Consider the following 21,351-nt stretch of genomic DNA (forward strand, 5'->3'; position numbering starts at 1 on the left):
TTGCTCAGGTTTTTTTCCCCTTCTTAAATATGTTATCCCAGAGGTGCCACCACTGTCGCTGATGGGCTCGGCCTTGGCCAACGGCGGGTCCGTCTTGGAGCCGGCTGGCATTGGCTCTGTTGGACATGGGGGAAGCCTCTAGCAGCTTCTCACAGAAGCCACACCTGTAGCCCCTGCCGCCAGCAAAACCTTGCCATGCAAACACAATACAGAAACAAAACTATGTTAAAGCCAACTTTCCACATACAGGTGAAACAAAATCTGCCTTTTTACCTGGGCACACACCTTCCCAACTCCAGCGCAAACCAAATGAACGCCCATAGCCTTAGAAAGAGCGAGCTTTCAAAGGGTTCTGGTCCCATTTGGACCAGTAAGAATCTAGATCATTATAAGAATCATTCTGCATTTATATCAGTTCAGAATCTGGAATACAGTCCTGATTTCTGTGCTGGCACACAAATCTGCTACTGTGCACCATAACAACCTTTTCTAGTTGTTGTATTACTCACACTATAGGTATGAAACCCTCTGCACTAAACAGGCATTTCAGGAAACACCAGGCCTCCCACTGGTATGCAAAAAATACAAGGATCTGATAATAAAAGGATCACCTCGGGGCTTTCAGGGACCATTATAATAGAAAAGGCTTGTTTTGGGAATCTCATTGCTTGAACTCCTTACTTCCAGGTGAAGCCTTTGCTGAATGTGGCCCAACAGGAGAAGAAAATGTAACTGAAGGAATTGGAGCTGAGAAGCATCATGTCAAAGACTCGGGAGCTCACAGAACACAAACAAGCAGAGGAGCAGACAGCCACCCTCAGCCAGGAGAAGAATGACCTCCCCATCCAACTGCAGGCTGAGCGTTATCAATGGATAAAGGCTTAGTATTCATTTAGGCAGGACATCGGCTTTCTCAAGTGACTCATAAGAGGCTCCTTTTCAGAATACAGAATTAATAAAGAGCATATGGGGATGATGCATGAGATTCACAGACAGCCTGACTGTATCTTAAATAAAGTGAAGTCCTTAGAAAACAGAGGAGACTGAGAGGCCTCATGGCTAAAGCAAAGAAGCTGTTGTCACAAGTCCCAGGTTCTCTTCCTGGTCAACCACTGATGCTCAGCATGATCTATGGCAAGCAAGGGTGGCATCTTTGTAAAATGTAAACTCTTCTTTAAGGACCTCTGTGTGTATAAACAAATGGAGTTTTTGATGCTTAACTTTAAGAAGCTATAGCCTGAGTCATGGAGATTCAGATCAACAACAGGTATGTTAAAGAAATCTTAATAAACTTTGCAGAACAGGCAAAATCTTGTATTTCTTGCTAATGGAAGTTTGCTGCCATAAGAGGCAGGAGTTGTAGCAGCCTTTCATAGGATGAACACTGGATTCCCACCCCTTCATTAGGAACAAGAGAACTTGTTGGATGCTGAGGAATGCCTGGCCCAAATGATGAAATCAAAGATGGACCTACTGAGCCAGATCCTGGATATGAAGGAGCTGACATAAGTGCCAGCAAGCGGATGCTGGAGGATTAGCTCAGTGATTTGAAAAGTGACTTGGAAGGGCTGGAGACTACCTTGGCTAAAACAGAGAAGGAAAAGCAGGTATGAAGCATGACAGCGAGTTTTTTTCTCCTCATTCTTCAGGGAAATGAACCCCGACAACCATTACAGCTCCTCCAGGCAGAGCACCCTTTGGGATGCTCAGATTCACTCAGCTGATCTCCCCCACAGTTTCTTCTATTGTCTTCCAGCACCTCACATAACCTGGGATGGATTTAATTCTACACTTCACCCTTCTACCCCATAGTAATAGTCATTTCACAGCAATTTCTAGGCATCCCTCTACATAAAGACATCTGCATCTCCTCTACATTCTTTATTAATTATACCCACTTTTACATGGCAATGCTGGTAGGCCTCTATTTATAAAATGCCCCCCTCCACAGCCATGTAACTCCCTTCCACCTAGCCTTGGGGAATACTTCTCCCTCTCCTGCACCTGAACTGCTTTTTATTTCATGTAATTGGAGAAGTTTTAAATCTGTACTGTAGCAGCCATGTGGCTGTCTGCTGCTTCTTCTGAAGTCAGTGTTAACATCCACAGGATGTTAAACTCACAGATGCCTCATATGTCTCAGAATTTATTAACTGAATCTCAGATTCCTTCTAAAGAAATACAAGTTTCCAGTGACATTTTGTCCTGGTGCTGCTAACGGCTTGTGTGATCCACAAAACCTGCGTGATGTTCCCTTTCCTGTCTGCAGGCATTAGACCACAGAGTTCGAACTCTGACTTCAGATCTCTCTGCTCAGAATGACTCAGTCACTAAATTCCAAAAGGCGAGGAGGGCTTTGGAGAAAGTTCATCAGGCAGAAATAACTTCTCCATTTTTCTTTACTCTCTCCCATTCTCATTCTCCCAGTCTGGGCAAAGGAAAAAAAAAAAACCACAACACATTGTCTGCTTGCTTCAATACTGTGAGTATATAGTTTGCTGCGCAAGCGGGAAGGGGGCTGTGTGTTTCTAGGTATTAGCTCATGGCAGCACAGTGAAGTGTTGCCAATTTGTGCCACTGCCCAAAGGAGCTACGTGAATTGCTGAGGGCAAGCAGGATTCTTCTCTAAGAGTCAATGCTGGACCAAGTTCCTGTTGGCCTATTGAAAGTGCACACACGAAGCGCATACTGCTTTCAGGAAGCACCTCAGGTGAATCTATTCTTTGGGTTTTCAGTCTGTTGCCAGGGCAGAGTAGTTAGTTTCTCACCCAACTCTGTTCACTAGTCTTAGTCTCTCCCTTCCCAGAAAATTGCAAGGTGAGGAGAACAAGGTGAACCACCTGACCAAGAACAACAGCAAACCTACCACTCAGATCTGTGAGGTGAGGTGCAGTAGCTGTGGTCTGTATTTTAGATGGCCCTCTTTGGTCTGTTTTTGACATCTTGGGCCCTTGCCACCTATGTGTGCGTTAAAAAGTTCTTTTTCATACTGATTCCACTTCTTTCAACTAGCTGGAGGACAAGTGGGAACAAGAAAAGAAGACCCATGGCAAGGTGGAAAAGGCTCATCATAAAGCAGAGAGTGACCTCAAAATGCCAATTGCTAACCTCAGTGAGATTAAATGAGCCAAACTTGGAAGAGGTTGTAAAGACGTAGTGTCAATTGTAACAGAATTTTCCAGGGTACAGGATCCTACTGGGTGCAGTTGTGCTACATCATAGCTCTGACAGCATTACCTACACCTGAAAAGTCAGTTGATCATAAAGTCACTGCAAAAATCCACAGTCACACCCTGATCTCTTCAGTATTAACCCAATGACAAGCAGAAGAGCAGAAGTACAGTTCAGTAGTTCAGGCAAGCAGAATCAAAAATACAGGATTTTGTTTCCTAAGTCTTTCTCTCATTGTCTGATATTTGTAATTCATCTTCCACAGTCACCCACATATAAAATGTGCATAATCACCGGGAAGTTATGAGGCTTAAATGATTCATGTTTATGTAAGGCCTTATGATCCTGAGATAAAAACTGTTTTAGAAATACAAAATATTATCACAAATTAGAACTTTATTTTAGTGTCACTATTGACTACTTTAGTGATGGGTCTGCCAGCACTTCTCTGACAAACCTCCCCTTAGAAATTAACTTCCCAGAATACAAATTTCCAGCTCTATGTTATCCAAATCACTAATTTACCTAGTTAAAGACCTAAGTAGCTAAGGCAATGTGTACAATCATTAATAAATATTGGCTAGCTTTGCTAATTCAAATTGTAACACAGCGCTCCACAGGGAGTACAAGATACTTGTGCTTCAGAGCAAGGCCACCGGGACACTTAAGTGACAGAAGAAAAATTAAGTGCTGGTGTTAGTCCTTCAGAGCTGCAAACAGATGACTCAACTTCCTGGGGTGCCTGTGCTTTTACTTGCAGACAAGTTAATGATGGGGTAAGGAGGAACTTCAACAAAGGAAAAAGGGACTTAAGCGCCCTGCCAGTCCCACTAAGGAGACAGGACACTAGATCTCAACCCACTTTCAACAAAGATTAACCTGTTCACTGCAGAGTAGAAACACTTACTTGGCTTAACTCGTTTGCTGTAACATCCTACCTTTTCTTATCCCACAGTAGCCTACTTGCGCAGCTTTATCTTTTTGAGAAGACTGAGTTGGCATAAAAGGTTAATACAGACCTTTTAAGCCTACCCTGTTAAAATAGATTCTGTAGCCTATCACCCTTTAAACCCTTAAATAATAGAACCAGCTGAGATCTAGTATTTATTTTTCCCCAGGTAGATCTTCACTTTTTTTCTACAGCAGATTCTGACTACTTCTCTATGAGCTTGTGAAACCCCTCGGCTTGGAAACATTTGTCTTTTTACCTTCCAGTGAATCAATAGTTCAGCCAGCTCTGAGATCCAGCTTGTCTTGTATATTATCCACTCACTCTAAACTCCACTTTCTTTGAAGTCTGGGGAACTCTATGCTCACTGCAGATCTCCTGCCACGCTGCTATGGCCAGAAGAAAGGTAATCTGCTGCAGGGACCTGCTCTTCTGCTTGCAGGCAGCCAGCAAAGATGGCTGATAGACCTTTTCATCCACATAAATGCCAAAGGCTCCTGCAAGGCACTCACCCTCTCACTGTGGAAGGAAAGGTGGTAAATAAAACCAGAAATGAGACCACAGCTCACAGGATGCACAGCGTTACCATTCTGAATTCAAATATTTCTTTCATCCAACATATTTCAGTGCCCAAATATTTAACTAAAAACTCAGCATTTCAACAAAAACACAACCCGCAAACGTAGATTGCAGCTATTTCTACAAACAAGCCTCTATTTCCCTCAAGTAACCAAATCAGCTTGATTATATTCCTGAAGGCCAAATTCCAACATGATACAGGAAGCTAACCATGCTGCAGATAACATAGTTGTCTACTGAGACACCTGGCCAGGTCTTTCCTGCTTTGTTGGCTCAGTATTCCCAGTTGTAGATCTCTCCCAGGAAAGAAAATCCAGTAGAGCTGACAAATACATAGAGAAGGGAGTGAAGAAATTAAGATTCTTGTTTGTATTTCCACAAGTTTCTCTCACATCTCTTGCTCATAGACACTGCTGTGCTTGGTTGAACCCTCCAGGCCCATATATTGAAGAGATGGAAGAAGACCTGGAAGCTGAGCATGCTATAAGAACACAGGTAAGAGTATCTAATGAGGAAAAAACCTCCTCAGGGGAGTGATTACACTTCTGAAAAGACCTGATGACATTAAACTACTAATTAAAAAACAAAATTCCTCATGAAAAAGTAATAAGATGGACAACAATCTTGAACTCTAGTTTTAGCCTATGCAAACTCACCGTTATAAATTGCACGTGCTATTCCTTTCATAGAAACCTCTGAAGAAGCCAGTTACTGATGGGGCAGTCCTCCACAGAGCAAGAGAGTAGCAGGTCAGGAAAAATGGGGATTTCTCAGTCCTGTGCTTCAGCTATCAAATCACCCCATCCACTTTTTACAGTTCTGTAGTGATGGATGGATCTACTCTAATAAATCTTATGTAAATTGCCAGGATGTGGTTGTTAAATATATAATCAGATTCATTAATAATGGAAAAGCCTGAAGATAATTTAGACCCCAAAAGGTTGTATTTTAATAGAATGCTCTGAACACATTCTAATGACTAATACAAATTGATAGCATCAATAGTAAGTAACATTTCCATTTCAATTCACTTTAGAAATGCTAGCTAATTAATTCTCAACCACATCAGGTTGGTAGGTCAGTGTTGTTAGACACCTTGCACAGGTGGGAAAACAGAGGTAAAGGAACTTGTCCAGTGACACAAAAAGCAGCAATGTCAGTTAAAGCACAGCATAGCATTTGTGAATTCCCGTTCCCTCTCTGATTATGCCTCACACTTGCTACCATGTTTCCAAAATGTTTATGCTTCTAAGTATACACAGGCTCTTTGGCATGAAAGAATTTCTTCCCCTCTTTCCCACTAGGTGGAGAAACAAGGAAGATTGCCTGGAAGAAGCTGGTGTTGCAAAAACTGCTCAGGTCAGGCACCTTCCCTGCATCTGAGCATCTTGTCTCTTTCCTCAGACAATGAGAAACATCACTGGGACTCTCCTTTGGAGAAGCTTCTTCAGTAGCTTCTCTAAGCTCTTAAGCAGGCCAGATCCTGCAGACCTTCCCCTCACTCTGCAGACCTTGGAAGGGGTAAAGCACCAAGGCTCCATGAAATTCACTGTGAGCTTTGTTATTCCTATAGAGTTGGAGTGGCAGGTGATCAGAGATTCATTAGAAAGCTGCTAATTCAGAAGCACACAGTAAAGAAAGGAGGACTGTTAGGTGTATTTTCTATTGTTTTGCAAGGAAAATACATGGCCTGCAGTCCAGAGAACTACTCTGAGCTTTAGCAAGGAGGCCTAGAGATGGTTAATCTTTCTGGAAGATACCAGCCACTGACCTCCTAATGGATTGATACCAAAGATGGGATTTGTCCCAAATCCAGAGACTACTAAAGCTAAATAAAAGGCTTCCAGAAGCCTTTCTTATAAAGCATCCCCGAGGGCCTTACTGAGACTCCAAGGCTGCCAGATCCCAGCTGACAACACGTACTTGGCCCCCTCTCAGATCTAACAGAATTGCGAGCAGGAAGCTGGGCTGCTGAAGCTGCTCCTTGAGCTGGAGGAGGCAACCCTGCAGAGCGAGGCCGTGGTCTCTACCCTGCGCAAGAAGCGCACAGCTGCCACGGCTGAGATGGCAGAGCTTCTGAGAATCCCCAGAGTGAAAGCAAAGCTGGAGACGGACAAACAGGTCACGAAAGCAGAGATGGATGACCTCAGTGCAAGCCTGGAGTCTCTGCAGAAATCCAAGGTGAGAGGCCAGCAGGGAACTTCTCAACACAGGTGCAGCCATCAGTGCAAGGCAGAATTCAGCCCTCTGCAGTGCGAGCTAACTGATACCAGCAAGCAGCTGTTTGCAGGTGGTGCTGAACACTGCCCGCCCCGGCTGATGGAGTGGGCATCCCCCTCACTAAAGATCAGGACACTCTGCACTCCCCCTGGCTATTACAGTCATCCCATTATAATTACAACCAACTGGAATAAACTGAGTTTGCAAGAGAGGGAGGATATTTTGGCCCTTCAAGCCTTACTCCGCATCATATGACTGACTCTTACAGCTGAACTCAGATGCTCGTGTTCACAAGCTGGAAGATAACCTGTCTGAAGCCAATGCCCAGCTGGCTGAGGTGGAGAAGAGCCAAGATGAAATTAATGCCATCAGGCTCCAAGGTAAATTCCTTGACAGCTTTGTGCAATGTTACCTCCCTCTGATCCTCCTCTTCCCCTACATTTCATCTAACTCTGGCAGCCCTGCCCTGTCTCCTCTGCAAATCTGCCCAATCCTTCTAGCCTTTGCTTCTCTTTCGCTCCAGTCAGATTGAATTAGTTCCTCTCCTGCTTCTTTATGCACTTTTCCCACAGCTGAAAACAGCCAGCTGAGTCGGGAGCACAAGGAAGCTCAGAGCAGGCATAACCAGATTGTCCACATAAAGATTTCTCTCACCTTGCAAGCAGATGACTTCAGGACACAGCTGGATGAAAAGTCAAAGGTACTAGGGACCACCAACTGCCTACAGAAGTTGCCGCTGTCATGGGACATGCAGTGCCTGCTCTTTTGCACGCTGTCCACTTCAGAGTAACAAATCTTTTGTGTTAGCTCTCACAAAGGAAAACTTTCTCATCCAAATTAATCTCTGGGCTTGTTACCAGCTGATCTTGAAGGCGGTGTGGGGGACATGAGCCTTGTATGGATATGAAAATAAGAATCTCCCATGAGTCAGCAGCAAAGAGCAGAACACACACCTCTGGCCATTCAGTGGATTGTACAGCAGTTTATTTGCATAGATCACACAAGTTTGGCTCAAAATATACCAGTATTTCAGGTCACCATCTGACACATCTGTCTTGGAAATTTCTGCTTATCTTCAAAGAGTAATTCTAGTGCTGCACCTGTATATCAAAAGTCTGGCAAGAATTCTCTCTGTGTTCAGAACAATCGCCAAATGGGTTTACTGTCATAATTCCTTTGAAACACTGTTTGAGAGAAAACAGTGATGATGACAAGCCAAGTTCTGTTTCCAGTTGTATGAGCTCAATTCAATCCACTGCAGTACAGTAAAAAACAGGTACGGAGAACAGGAACTTGGCTCCTGACCAGGAAGATATTTTGAAGCCTGAGATGTTTCTAGCTGGTCCAGAACTGAGTTGGTCAGGTGGAGCACTGCAGCTCCAGGGAGTGAGGTCAGTGTATTTGTACTTCCAATAGGACAGACGCACAGTAATGGCTGTGCTATCTCTAGTCCTGCACTAATGCTGTAGTGAGCCTGGCCAACACCAAGCATGATTTGGACCCAGTGAAAGAGTAGTTGGAGGAAGAGGAGGAGAGCAAAGCTGAACTGCAGTGCCTGGTCTCTAAACTCAATACTGAAGTCATAATCTGGAGGACTAAATAGAAGGCTGATGCCATTGAAAGAACTAAAGAGCTGGAAGAAACCAAGTGAGCACTCAGCTTGCAGGGAGATAGGACTTATGGCAGTCTCATTATTTAGTTTGGCTGCTGAGTCACAGCTTACAGATGTGATCTGTTAGGACTCAATTTGGTAAGAAAGCAAAGGGCTTCAGCCAAGAGAAAGAAAATAATACCTGCGATAATAAACAGGGACTATTGAGACCTAACACTTGTACAATGACAGCAGAAAACCAACACTGATCCCTTCTGATAAAGGCTTGAATTTGGATAGCCTTTCTTCATTCTGACAAGGACTTTACTCTTCCAGCAGCCCTACAAAAGCCACTAGCATTTCCTAAGAATAAAGAAAGCATCAAATCAGATTAAACCCCTGAGAATCTGGTCCTTGAGAGCTGGTATTACAGGCTAGAAGTTGAGCCAATCTTTGTAGCAGTCTCTCTAACAGAGTTAACAAAGGTGCTTTCACATAATAGCAACAAAAGTTAAAGCATCTGGAGGGTTTCACTGTGCGCCTGAACAAGTTGAGACAAATGGAATAAGCTACTACATCTCTGCATGACTTTGTACTGAGTCCCAGGGATATTCACAAGGGAGGGAGGCTGCTTTGCTCTTAGACACTATGCCAGTCCTTGAGATACCTGAACAGAAGGTGGAAGTGTCTATCACCAGGTTACCATCCAGCAATACAGAGCTGAGCTGCGGCCCAATATGCCATACCCACCAGTGGAGGGGCAGAAACAGCCACTGGTTTTACAGTCCTTTTTCTGAGACTGCAGCCAGGATTTCACTTTTTCACTGGTGAAAATAGTGATGGTGCTTGAGATAAGGGCTGCTGACTCCTACCGCTCCTCACTCCATGAACTACTTACTCACCAGGATATTTCTGCCCTCCCTCCCTCAGAACAAAGTTGGCCGTGAGGCTCCAAGAAGCAGAGGAGACAGCTGAATCAGTCCAAGCCTGGGTTGCCAACACAGAGAAAACTAAGCAGAGGCTTCAGAAAGAAGTGGAAGACCACACTGTTGACCTCGAGAAGGCAAGAAATCCAGCCGTTCAAGAGTGCATCCAGCACAAGCCTGACCAGCAAGAGCTAAAACCTGGTACTGGAAGCCCTTCTGTTAACTCAGGTCAGCTTTGGACTGGTCCCTTATTTCTCACTATTTTAAGATCTCTCTATTAAATGTCAAGTAATCCGTATGGCCATGAGAAGCAAGGCTAAGATTTATCACATCAAGAGAAAACCCAGATGAGAGCCGCAGCTAATTCCTAGGAGCACACAGCATGCTTCTGGCAAGCTCATTAGCTGACTTCCAGAAACAAGACTACAGCTAAAGCAAAAGCCCTCCTTTACTGCAAGGCAAGGTATTCATCTTCTTTTTAAGGATAATGATATCCTGCTTTGAACTTTTCAGTGTTGCAGTACCAGTGGGTTGGCCACTGGTTATTAACTACCATACTCAAAGCAGATCTAAACAACATGTAGTTTAAACACTAGCAACAAACGCTCCTTCATTAAATTAGTATTTCTACTCTTGCTAGTGTTAGTGTAAGAGCATGAATAGTAGTGCAACTGTGGGACATTTAAATAAAAATGTTACTTAAAATAGGCACAAAGGCTGCTCCAAATCCACTGAAGTCTTTGGGTATCTGCCAATGACTGTAGTCAGCTTTAGAACAGGTCTCAAGAGCCGAAAATCCCACATACAGCATTACATTACTGGGCTGAAAAAAATCTGTTTCACCATCACTTTCTCTAATGAAGCAGTTCTTTATTCTATGGTTCCTGTGGTGTGCTTGTCACCATGGTATCTGAACGCGTGTGCGGATCTTAAGGATATGTAGAATATTTGTGATTAAAAGCTCCTAGGAAAGAAAAATGTACCTTTATTCTTTCCCTTCATGACAAGCAGTTAAACACAGTGTAAAATAGTCTTGAGTAACATCTTGTTTGTAACCGAATCATCTTTGAAATAGAAAGAGTCACACTAATCAACCCAGGCAATTACTAACAGCACATCTGCACAACAAATATCTGAAGTAGAGAACATTTGCTCCACAGCAGCATCATTATAACTGCAGGAGCAAGGAAGACTATCACACTGATGGGAACTGGGTGATCTTGTTAAATTCCTAATGGTGAGGAAAGAAAGCCTCGTAAACATTTTAATCATCCATTCAGAGTGACCAAGAGAAACTCTGCCAGTCATTAGAGTGGCTGCCAATTTAACTGTGACTAGCTGGCAGGACACACAGAGAACCGAAGTGTAAAGAAAACTTGTGTCCGGTGAATGCTCGGCTTTATCTTTCCAGGCCAATGCTGCTTGTGCTACCCTGGACAAGCAGCAGAGAGCCTTTGATAAGAAGCTGGCAGAATGGCAACAAAAAAATGCAAAGAGCTGCAGGTGGAAGTGGATAGTTCCCAGAAGGAATGTACACAACTGAAAATTTTGAGCTTAAGACTGCCTCTGAAGCACCTGGAATCTATAAAAAAGGAGAACAAGGGCCCTTCAGGGTCAGTACTGGTTTGATGTTAAAAAAACTCTGCAAAACATAAGCCCTTTGATTCCTACTGAATGATCTCTTATGGTGTCTTCCAGCATCAATTCCACTTTCCTTATTTCTAGCAGTGCTTTCACTCTCTGTGAACATACATTTGATGCACTTAAAGTCGCAGGTTAGATTCTGCTCTTGGGACAGAGTCTGCACTCACACACACGCCACCCCTATCGGATCACCCAAGACTGTAACCAGCACCAGTGTGCTGCTTCCAGGGAACCAGCTCTGGGAATAACATTCAGGATCGACGTCCTTTCTGAACCCTTAAAACGCTATCACAATCGCAGCTTGGTTGTACTCACTGTTATACTAGGAGGTCATCACTCCAGGCTGGGCCGCCTATCATCACTAGAGCTCCACATAAGGGAATGATGGGCTGGTTACAGCATTAGGCTTAAATAAGACACAGGCTGCGGTCCCAGTTCTAGCTACCAGCATTCTCTCTAATCCTGAACAATTCACTTAGGGGACTATTAACAATGGCCAGCTTTGCCCTGGGAAGATGACATTCCCTTTAACCTAAGTGGGGAGGATTAGGCATCTCCAGGAATCAGTTTAGAGCAAGTCAGTTAAACTCCTGCTCAGAGTCTCCCTCTTGGCATCAGTTCTCCACCTGGCTGTACAAGGAGACCAGCTGCCTTTTTTTTTTTTTTTTAAACGCTTCTGTAAATTGCAAAAATTTCTCTCTTACAGGAGGCTGGAAGATGCCACGGTAAATATTTAGAAGATGCTAAAATCTGCTGGCCTTGTGGCCAACAGAAAACAGTAGACGGACTCCCTGGCACAGACCCAGTGTTTTCTGGGCTATCTCCCCCAACCCTTTGCTCTGGCCTACATCGGCTGGCAGAGAGCCCCATTCTGCTGTACAGAGACGATGTGGCGTCCTGTTTTCATTTTGTAAGAGCAACCATCTGAAAGGGGGAGAGGTGAATGCTGGACAAAAACTGGAAAAAATTTTTCTTGATTTAATAGGTTTCATTCTTCCACCTCCATGAACACATGCCGCGAGCAGGGCTCATTCAGAAATCCAGGATAATATTTGGCAATGAAAGAAAAGGGCAGCTGATATAAAGCGACTGGAATCATTTTATGCCATTTCCATTCAAAGAATCTGTCTGGTGCACTTGGTAAAGTTCACAGTCCTGAAATAAACCTATCATATGAAATATCCGTTTTCTTCCCTAGAGGAAATTAAGGATCTAATCAATCAGCTGGGGGAGGGAGGGAAGAGCATTCATGAGCTGCAAAAGATAGACTGGAGATTGAGAAGGATGAACTGCAGGTGGCACTGGAGGAAGCAGAGTCTTCCCTGGAGGAACCAATGCTACAGATGTGAGAGCTGCATGCCAGCCCAGTGGCTGCTGCCCACATTCCATCAGACAGATTTTGTATGTATAACCCCATGAAGGGCATTTATTCGTCCATCTGTTGCACCCCTACAGGCTGAAGAAAGCAAACTGATTTGCATTCATCTCCAATGGGCTCGTGTTAAAGCTAACATTGACAGGAGAACACGAGAAGGAAGAATTTGAAACAACCAGGTACAGCGATGATATGACATTAAGCCACAGGCAAAGGCTGCAGCATGGAGGTTTTAAGTTAGACACTAGGAAAGTTTTATAATCATTAAGGGAAATTACTCCTTGGACCAGGTTGTCTGGAGGTCGTAGAGTCTCCATTATTGGAAGTTAAGTGCAGTCTGGTCACACGTTGTCTAGTGGGACTGGTTTAGCAGGAGGTGATCCAGATTTTAGGCAGCAGATTTTTAAGATGACCTCTTGAAAGCTCTCCCAGCCCTATGTTTTAAAAGAAGGTATTCATGAATGGCTTGGTGCAAAATCCTGGTATCTCAGTTTTAAACAGGTTTGAAAAGTTACTGTATTCTTATTGCTTGGTGGGCAATAATTTGATACAAAGGCTGGATCAGACTCAACATAACAGAATGCTGTACCATATGCTTCACTGGACTCCACAGAAATAATCACCAGCCTGCAACTGAGTCTCCGCAGGCGAGTCTGGAGACTGAAGGAAAGGGGAGTGCTAAAGCTTGCAGGCTCAAGAAGATGGACACTGACCTGACCAGCATGGAAATGCAATCAGATCGTGCTGACAAGAACAATGAGCTTGTCAGGACACTGAATAAACTGCAACAGCATGTCAAGGTAAACTGGAGAGGGTGGAAGCAGGTCCCTGGATGGAAAAGCATACTAGTTCTATTTTATAGCTTAAGCAACAAAGCAGTAGATTATGTACTCTTGTTTAGACCGACATCTTGAACGAATTGAGAATTTATATTCAAAAGCCCTGGTTCTCCCACTCATACCAATTTCAATCTGCAGTAGTTCCAACAAACCTTATAAGACAAGCATTACTATCAGCTTTTGTTGAACTAGAAACCGAAAGAACTGGTCATATGTAATTAAAACAAAAAAAAGTTCTGCTTTTAAGAGAAGTTGTAATTGCTGTTTGAACAGGATAGCCAAGAAATGGACTAGAAATTAACAGAGATGTAAAACTAAGGAGCTTCCTTTTGCTCTTCATTTCTAAAATAAAACTAAGTAAATTAGTAAAAGACTAGTCTCTTTGTTGGAATAAAGTGATACAACTGCTGCCAAAAATCCAGTTTTAGTAACTTTAAGAGTAACAACAAAGATTATTTCTCTCTATACATATGTGTGTGTGTATATATATACACACACACACACACACACAACCCTAACTTGTCCTCACTTACATCAGTCTCAGTCAGAAGTAGTTCTCTTAAAGTCAGTGTGGCTACAATGATATGACAGGCACACATGACACTGGGATCCAGTGCTGGGGATTTTTTGCAGGGTTTGGTTTTGGTTTTTGCCTTTTTTTTTTTTTTTTTTTTAAATCTGGCATCACCTTAAAGAGCAGCTTTCAGAGAGACCTCCTACATTTTTCAGCTTCATCTCCCTTCATTATTTACATTAATCTTTCATCTGCTTTCAGGACCTTTGGATCCAAACGGATGAGGATGCTCGCCAGCACGAGGAGGAGCTGCAGGAGCAGCACACACCACCTCAGCCCACTGCGGACAGAGCTGGAAGAAGTGCAGACCGGCCTGGAGGGCAGCAAGCACTCTCGCAAACTCCTGGAGTAGGCAGAGGTCATGGAGAAGACATAATGAACTCAATGTCCATGGACAGAGAAAGTAGAACTATTTATGCAACAGCTATCTTGTCAGAGAGTTTATGTGCATGCGGTTTAACATTAAATCTTAACTTTGGGTAAGAAGTGCAGGATTAGGCCAATGATGGATAAATATAACAGTGGCCTATAAGATAGGTCTGATAACTCTATGGAACATGAAGAGCTCAGTCTTTAGAGATATTATACTGATAGCAGGATTTAAAAAAAAAAAAAAAAACAAACAGTATCTTGGCCCAGCTTTGATCCTAGCAAGGCCTATGAAAAGACTTTTAGCAAATTCAGTAGAAGAGTTAAGCACTTCTGAAAAACCCACCTTAAAAGGGACAGTGTAAAATTCTGCCTCCATTGAAACTATAGTTTTACCAGTTGTTTCCATGGTGCTGGGATTTCTTCCATGACTGTAACCCACAGCAAGATCCATTTTAGTGAAATTTTAAGCATTCTTGCACTACAGACTGTAGTATGAAATAACATACCTGCCATTTCATTTTGTGCATAGGTTTAAGGAGCTACTTTAACATTCACCATTACAGTCTGCAGTTCTTTTCCATAAAGACCACACATGCTATCATGTCCAAGGAGAAAAGCATAACTTCTGGAAAGGACTGATAATACAAGAAGTATTTCTCAGCTGCAATTATGGGACATCAGTTATAAAAACTGAGTCATAAATGTGGGTTTTAATCAAATAGGTTAAAAAATGCAACCAATACATTCACTTCCAATTGACTGATGATAAAAGGATACATTTTTAGCAGGTGAACTGCTATCTCCATAGCAAATTTGAGGTTTTAAACTTATTTGTTATATAAAACCTTCATAGCACAGAACTGCTGCAGCATTCTGTAACACAATGGCACATTTACTTGATGTTGTTTTGCTGAAGAGCAGCTTGTGTTGCTAGAGCGCAGTTTTTCTATTAAAGCCTTTGTAGTTGTTCTTCCTTAGAGTGTTTTTTTTTTTATTATTATTATTTTTACAGCAGCAACAACAACAGTCCTTCAATGATTCATATCAGTAAACAGTAAGCACAAAATGAGCTGTGGGGCTCATATTTTCTACAAGATAAAGAGACACATACATATTGTAAACTGTGGAGCAGAGACGATGTTTGTTGAGAATGCAATCAAATACAGTTTCAGTTGAGTCTAAAGCCAGCTGCTGCTACTGCAGCATAACTTTGAAATAAATAATACTGGTATATAAACTCAAATCTATACACAAAGAAATTCAGGAAAACAGACTCAGACTCAAGGCCTTCATAAACAACAGGGTCTATTTCGGCCTCAGAGATGTATCATCATTTTAGCTCCCATTTAGCATGAAAGTAAATACACAGGTCCTAATGTTCTGTAACGCATATCCAGTGGGGATGAATGCCACTTGCCTTAACAGCTCACCATTTTATAGAGAAAAAACAATCTTGAGAGAAAACTGATGCACAAATCAACTCTTTGAGAGCCAAATGGAAGAGCTGAGCAGATAAGACATTCTGGGGCTCTAAGACTTCTTTCTGCCCCCTAGAATCAGTCTGCTTACTATTAAATGAAAGCTGGAGCCTGACCTTCAACACACCACTAATGAGCATGAGGAAATCATCAGTGAGTACTGAGCAGCTGATGAGAGAGCAAAGAAAGCTGTGGCTGATATAAGTCACCTCCTCACCTTTCTGCCTTTTCTGTTGGTAGCTGGAAACCTTAAGGTATATATTCCATTATTTCTCTCCAGTGCTGATTTGAAAGCACACTGTTAATAATATATGTCAGCACTTGCATTGCTTTTTATGATCCTGAAAAGCAGAATGCATGTTAGCTCACTGATTGCAGCCTGGCAAAATTAATCCGCAAAAGAAGAAATCCTCTTTCTCTCTGCCTCCCTGGTAATCTACATCACAGATGGCACCCTGAGGAATTCCTCCATTTCCTCTCGATTTATCCTTTCTTTCCCTTATTACACAACTCCACTCATCACACCTATCAGGCCTCCAACAAAGAGTAGGCCGGCTTCCCTCTCTAGCTAGTCAATGGCATTCATAATTGGCACAGAGGGGAGAAAAGTTGCCAGCACCGAGCAGATTGCTCCTTTGGCACTGTGCTGACAACTGGCACTTCAGAAATACCACAGTTAGCTGTGGATTTAATGCACAGCATTTCCTCCCAGAGTGAGGCTGAGCTTTCTGCCACCTTTGTGCTTTCAGCAACCGCATGTTCATGCAATATCTTCACCGTCCATCTACAGCACACTCTCAGCCACCTTCTTTCTGTTGAAAGGTAGAAATCAAAGCCTGAAGTGTCATTAGAACTAAAGCTGTTGACTCAATAATAGATGGGGATAATACCTTTGACTACTCCAGTGGTACAGAGTGAGCATACCACCACCTGGTTTATGGTCTGATCTAGAGTTGTCCAAGTCAGCTGGGATTACTTCCACTGATTTCAGTGAACTGTGGATCCGGTCTTTAGAAAGGCAGCCTATGATACACAGAAAAATTACAGATATGGCAACATTTCTCAGAAGGCAACACACAGATATCGGGTCTACATATCCTAGCTTGCAATGCTCTGCATAAATAGCTGTGCTGTCAATCTGTTTCATACCTTTCTCACAGGCTTCCTGTGTGGCAAAAGACCTGTGTCAGGAGCAGGATCATTGCACGCACCTGGAAAAGATTAAGAAGAACTATTAAATTGCAATGAAAGACCTGTAAGTCAAGATGGCTGAGCAGTTAGCCCTGAAAGGAGAAAAAAAGCATCATCATTAAACTCCAGGGTAGGAAACACATGTACAAATATATTAGAAAGATCATTCCAACAGAGCAGCTATGAAACACTTTTCTGCACCTGAGCTTCCACATTCAGCACAAATACCTGAAAAGGAATGTTTTCATTTAACAGCCAACATGTCCCAAAGGGAACGCACTAATTTAAGGAAATCCAGTCCAGGCAGAAAAGACGCATGTAGGACACTCTCAGCCTACTGGAGCGCTAGAGAACTTCAGCACTTTGCACCCTGTGCAGAACTCATTGATGAGAATCTTTATGGTGCTTGAGTACAGCAGTAAAAAGCCACTGGTATCAGCAGCTGATCTACACCCACGAAGGAGAATTTGCAAGGTGTGCCGTCATCAGCAGCATGACTTCCCGTTTATTTTTGAACTGCAACAAAACGCTAGAGTATGAGTAGCTTCAAATTCCTGGGGTAGAGACCATCTTCCTATTTCTTCTTCTGATCCTCATAATTCCACATCAACACTTCAAATCCCTTCCATAATAATTTCTCCTGCTCCTTTTCAGATGAAAGAACTGGAAATAGAGTTAGACTCCAACAGAAACACCATGTGGAGACTGAAAATTCTGCACAAGAACAAGAAGCCTCTAAAGGAGCTGGTCTTCCACAAAAGATGGCCACAGAACCAACTAGCGCATGCAGGAGCAGCTGGAAAAGATGCAGAACAAATAGTAAACTTACAAGAGACAAATTGAGGAGGCTGTACATATTCTCTGCTCCAGCTCACTGTTTCATCACACAATTGTACCTTGTCCACCAGGGGCATTTTGCCTCTCCAAAACACATAACTGCAGGAAGCACACATTCTGTTTCTACCGACAGCACCCCCAGACATGTGGCCCACTGTAGACTCGCATGCACCTACTGAGACAGTCACCCAAAAGCATGCATCGTTCTCTACAAAGGATTACTCTCCTATCCCTTCTTTGCAGCCACTTCCTGTCCTCAAATACAGTCTCTAATATAGAATCATAGAATGCTCTGGGATGGAAGGGACCTTTAAAGGTCATCTAGTCCATCCCCCCTGCAATGGGCAGGGACATCTTCAACTACATCAGGTTGTTCAGAGCCCCATCCAGCCTGGCCTTGAATGTTTCCAAGGATGGGGCATCTACAACCCCTCTGGGCAACCCGTTCGAGTGTTTCACCACCCTCATCGTGAAAATTTATCAATATGTGCACAGATATGAACACAATTTAAAAAATACCTATTAACTACCATTCTTTAGGGTCATGACCATACTCTTCACCTTCATGTCGTTATGCACAGATATCGGACATGTTCCAGGTCGATTTTTCCCAGTGCACAGATTTCTCTTGTTAAACCAAACCCTTTCTGGTACAGGAACAGGAAGCTAGCCAAAGCCCAGCCAAGTACAGGTAGACCATACATGAACTGGATGATGCAGAGGAGGGGGAGATGGCATGGCTGAATCAGCTCTAAACAAACTGCACACCAGGCATTGTGCCTCAGCAAGCAAAGGGCTCACTTTTGGAGAGATTATCCAAGTGCCTAAGCTCTCTTCCTCTGTGTCAGCCGCTCAGGAAAAGGCACTGAAGATAGAGCTGGTGTGCTTGAATCCACCTGCCATGAATTTATTAGAGCAGAAAAGGGTGTGGGATAGAGATGAGGAAAACATAGGTGTGTTCTCAACACCAGCTGACTCATGCAGTTCCCTACAAAAGGGAAGAGAGATATTCCATAAGTATTTTCATGCACGGAGATAAGTTCTGAAATGGCTAATCATTACTACAGATGTGTTTTCACTAATGGTAAAACAGAAAGGGGGAAAGAGCAGCACCCTTCTACTTCCAAAAGGGATGCAGGCTAAGGGCTAAATCTTTTCTCAAGGGCACCAAAATTGCACAGCAAGGACCTCTCTTAGGAAAAAGCCCACCTCATCCTGGCATGGTATTCCAGGACACTTCTGTACACTCCAGCAGTCTAGCAGGGAAGACAGGGACCAAAACTATACAAAGCAACTACCACCCAATTCCTGCTCCCTCTCCTCCTTCCCCTGGGGTAAAAACAAGAGACTGCACATCATTGCGTATCAAATGTGCCTAGACATTATAGCATTTCTATCTTTTTTTCTTAGCAAGGCTTTGAAAGGTAAATAATATGCTACTGCAACACTGCTTCAATCTTCTTTTTTCTTCCAGAGTACTGTGTATCGTGCCAAGAGCTGCCCATTGAAAAAACTGCTATAGTACTGATTAAAACAGGTCTGAGATAGCAAGAAGCGACCTACATGGGAAAAAGACCAGAAGACAGAAAAAGCATGCAACAATCTGCAGATAGAAGAATTATCTGTGTGTCAGGCCCACAAATCTGCAAATAATACTTCTCAAGTATACCTGGAATGATAGAAGACATCCAACACTACTTGAAAAGGATCTGTGCTAACACAGATCTGGGATTTTTCAAGTCAAGGACAGGAGGTGTGATCTGGGCCGTCTCTTGCAAATAATTCCTCTCATTGATAGCCTTCATTCATAGTCTTAATAAGCCTTATTGTATGGGGAAAAACTTGAATTTGTTCGCAGCAAGACAGGAGAACATAGCGTTCAGGGTTGCTGCGTAAACCTAAGATGCTAGACATAGCGCGGTGCTGCAACGGCGGAGGAGGGTAGGAGTAGCACAGAGCACATTCAGACAAGCTGGGTGGCAGAAACAGCTCCTGTGGCAGCACAGTGGGGTACTGTCTGCAGAACATGAGACTTTGTTGGTTGTGGGAGAATTACTCCAGAACTAGGAGGGCTGACCCCTAGTGAATGCCTTGAACTAGCAAATGTTAGCAATGCCAACATACAATTTTGCTGCCATAATCTAAAAAATGGTGATAACACTGCTGCTGTTTCTTTTCTAGTAATTTTCTGTAGGAGCTGGAGAAAACACTGCTGTCATCCAAACAGCCTGCCCTCGTTCACCAAGCCAACTGGTACAAATGCATTTAGGCACACAACCTTTGAAAAGCAGGCTAACAGAGTGCAGATGCTGCCAGATGTCACACACTTTACTCTGAAGGTGGCCATTTGGAGCCTGAGCACGCGGGCTCCTACCTGCTTCACCACATATCTTCTCTGGCAGCGGGGGGAAAGCAGTCAGTATCAAGCTCATCATTACCTAGAAAGCCAGTATGCAAAAAGACCACACAGCAGAAGTCTGGTCAAGCTGGGAGCAGTCTTCCTTCTTTCTCATTTTGTATTATGACCATCGCACACATTACACAAAGTTAAAACAGGAGTTGGCAAGGCAGGCACAGTATCAAGTAGCAAAAAAGCAGGACATTTGGATACATGGACTTTCCCTGCTTAAAAATCCTAGATTTGCAGTTCTTTAGATCATCAGTGGCTTTATCTGATCTAAAGGCAATGTTCTTGCTAATTTAAGAATATTACTGATGAAAACCGATTTTGACAAATTACTGTGATCTAGACAGCAGTTCTAGAAAAGCAGGGAATACAATTACAGGAAAAAATTACATTTGTTGGCTCTTCCTTTTAAACATCAGGCATAATATGACACTGTGCTGGAAATTGCTACATTTTCAAATACTGGGGTGAACAACGCACATCTAGAATGCCTCTCAAGGCAAGTATTTTCATCCGCAATTACCTGTTCGCATATACAACAGCTTGCTTCCAAGACCTCTTTTTGACTAGCTACTACCCATCTGAATGCATCTGCTGCTCAAAAAATAAAAACAACAACCCCAAAGGATGTACCAGCTCAACTTTTTTAATACATCTTAAGGTCTGACTGCATCTAAATTACTTTCACCAAGATCAGTTCAGTCTTGCTTCTGAGACCTTCATCTCAAAAACATTGGCATCCTTTCTGGATTAGCACAGCATAATTGTATCAGCAATACAGCAGGAACAAAGGTGGAAAATTCTCCGGAAAGCTTCACTGGAGACAGGGCCTTAGCTTTTAATGCTTAGAAGCTCTGCAGAGTTCCTCATTTAGATACTTTCACCCCATCTGGTGAAGATAATTTCGTAAACATAAAACCATACTTAAACGTCATTTCATTCCTGTTACGCAATTTGACTTGGCCTAGTTGCGTACCTTTAATCTGTGCAGCTGATCTAGTGTTATCGTTAAGCCAATAAGGGCTGCAATGATTACATATCTCACAGTTACAGAACCATAGTAACACTGGTTTAGGAGACTATCGACTCTAGCCTCCTTCCAGAGTGCAAGATCTTATATTGCATTTTGCCATTCTGACAAGTATTTGTGTGATCCATTCTTAAAAAACGGTAAGAAAAGCCCTACGTCCTGCCAAGT

At 43.0% G+C, this 21,351-nt stretch overlaps 1 protein-coding gene across 1 annotated transcript in view; it reads left to right on the forward strand.

Moving 5' to 3' along the window:
• MYH16 (myosin heavy chain 16) overlaps positions 1-17,752 on the forward strand; it is a gene marked incomplete at both ends in the record, with an annotated part of 37,147 nt that extends 19,395 nt beyond the window's left edge. The window contains 25 exon segments of the mRNA XM_082314169.1: positions 688-729; positions 733-858; positions 1,408-1,498; positions 1,501-1,535; positions 1,539-1,607; positions 2,270-2,385; positions 2,807-2,882; positions 3,013-3,112; positions 5,136-5,194; positions 6,659-6,880; positions 7,188-7,299; positions 7,492-7,619; positions 8,370-8,432; positions 8,436-8,519; positions 8,523-8,566; positions 9,441-9,573; positions 10,848-10,919; positions 10,922-11,038; positions 11,040-11,049; positions 12,279-12,341; positions 12,344-12,408; positions 12,536-12,603; positions 12,605-12,634; positions 13,069-13,255; positions 17,564-17,752. Coding sequence (XP_082170295.1) covers positions 688-729; positions 733-858; positions 1,408-1,498; positions 1,501-1,535; positions 1,539-1,607; positions 2,270-2,385; positions 2,807-2,882; positions 3,013-3,112; positions 5,136-5,194; positions 6,659-6,880; positions 7,188-7,299; positions 7,492-7,619; positions 8,370-8,432; positions 8,436-8,519; positions 8,523-8,566; positions 9,441-9,573; positions 10,848-10,919; positions 10,922-11,038; positions 11,040-11,049; positions 12,279-12,341; positions 12,344-12,408; positions 12,536-12,603; positions 12,605-12,634; positions 13,069-13,255; positions 17,564-17,752 — 2,301 coding nt within the window.
• Between the last annotated feature and the right edge of the window lie 3,599 nt (positions 17,753-21,351).

The sequence above is a fragment of the Platalea leucorodia genome (assembly GCF_965183815.1).
Source record: "Platalea leucorodia genome assembly, chromosome: 5".
NCBI classification, from domain to species: Eukaryota; Metazoa; Chordata; class Aves; order Pelecaniformes; family Threskiornithidae; genus Platalea; species Platalea leucorodia.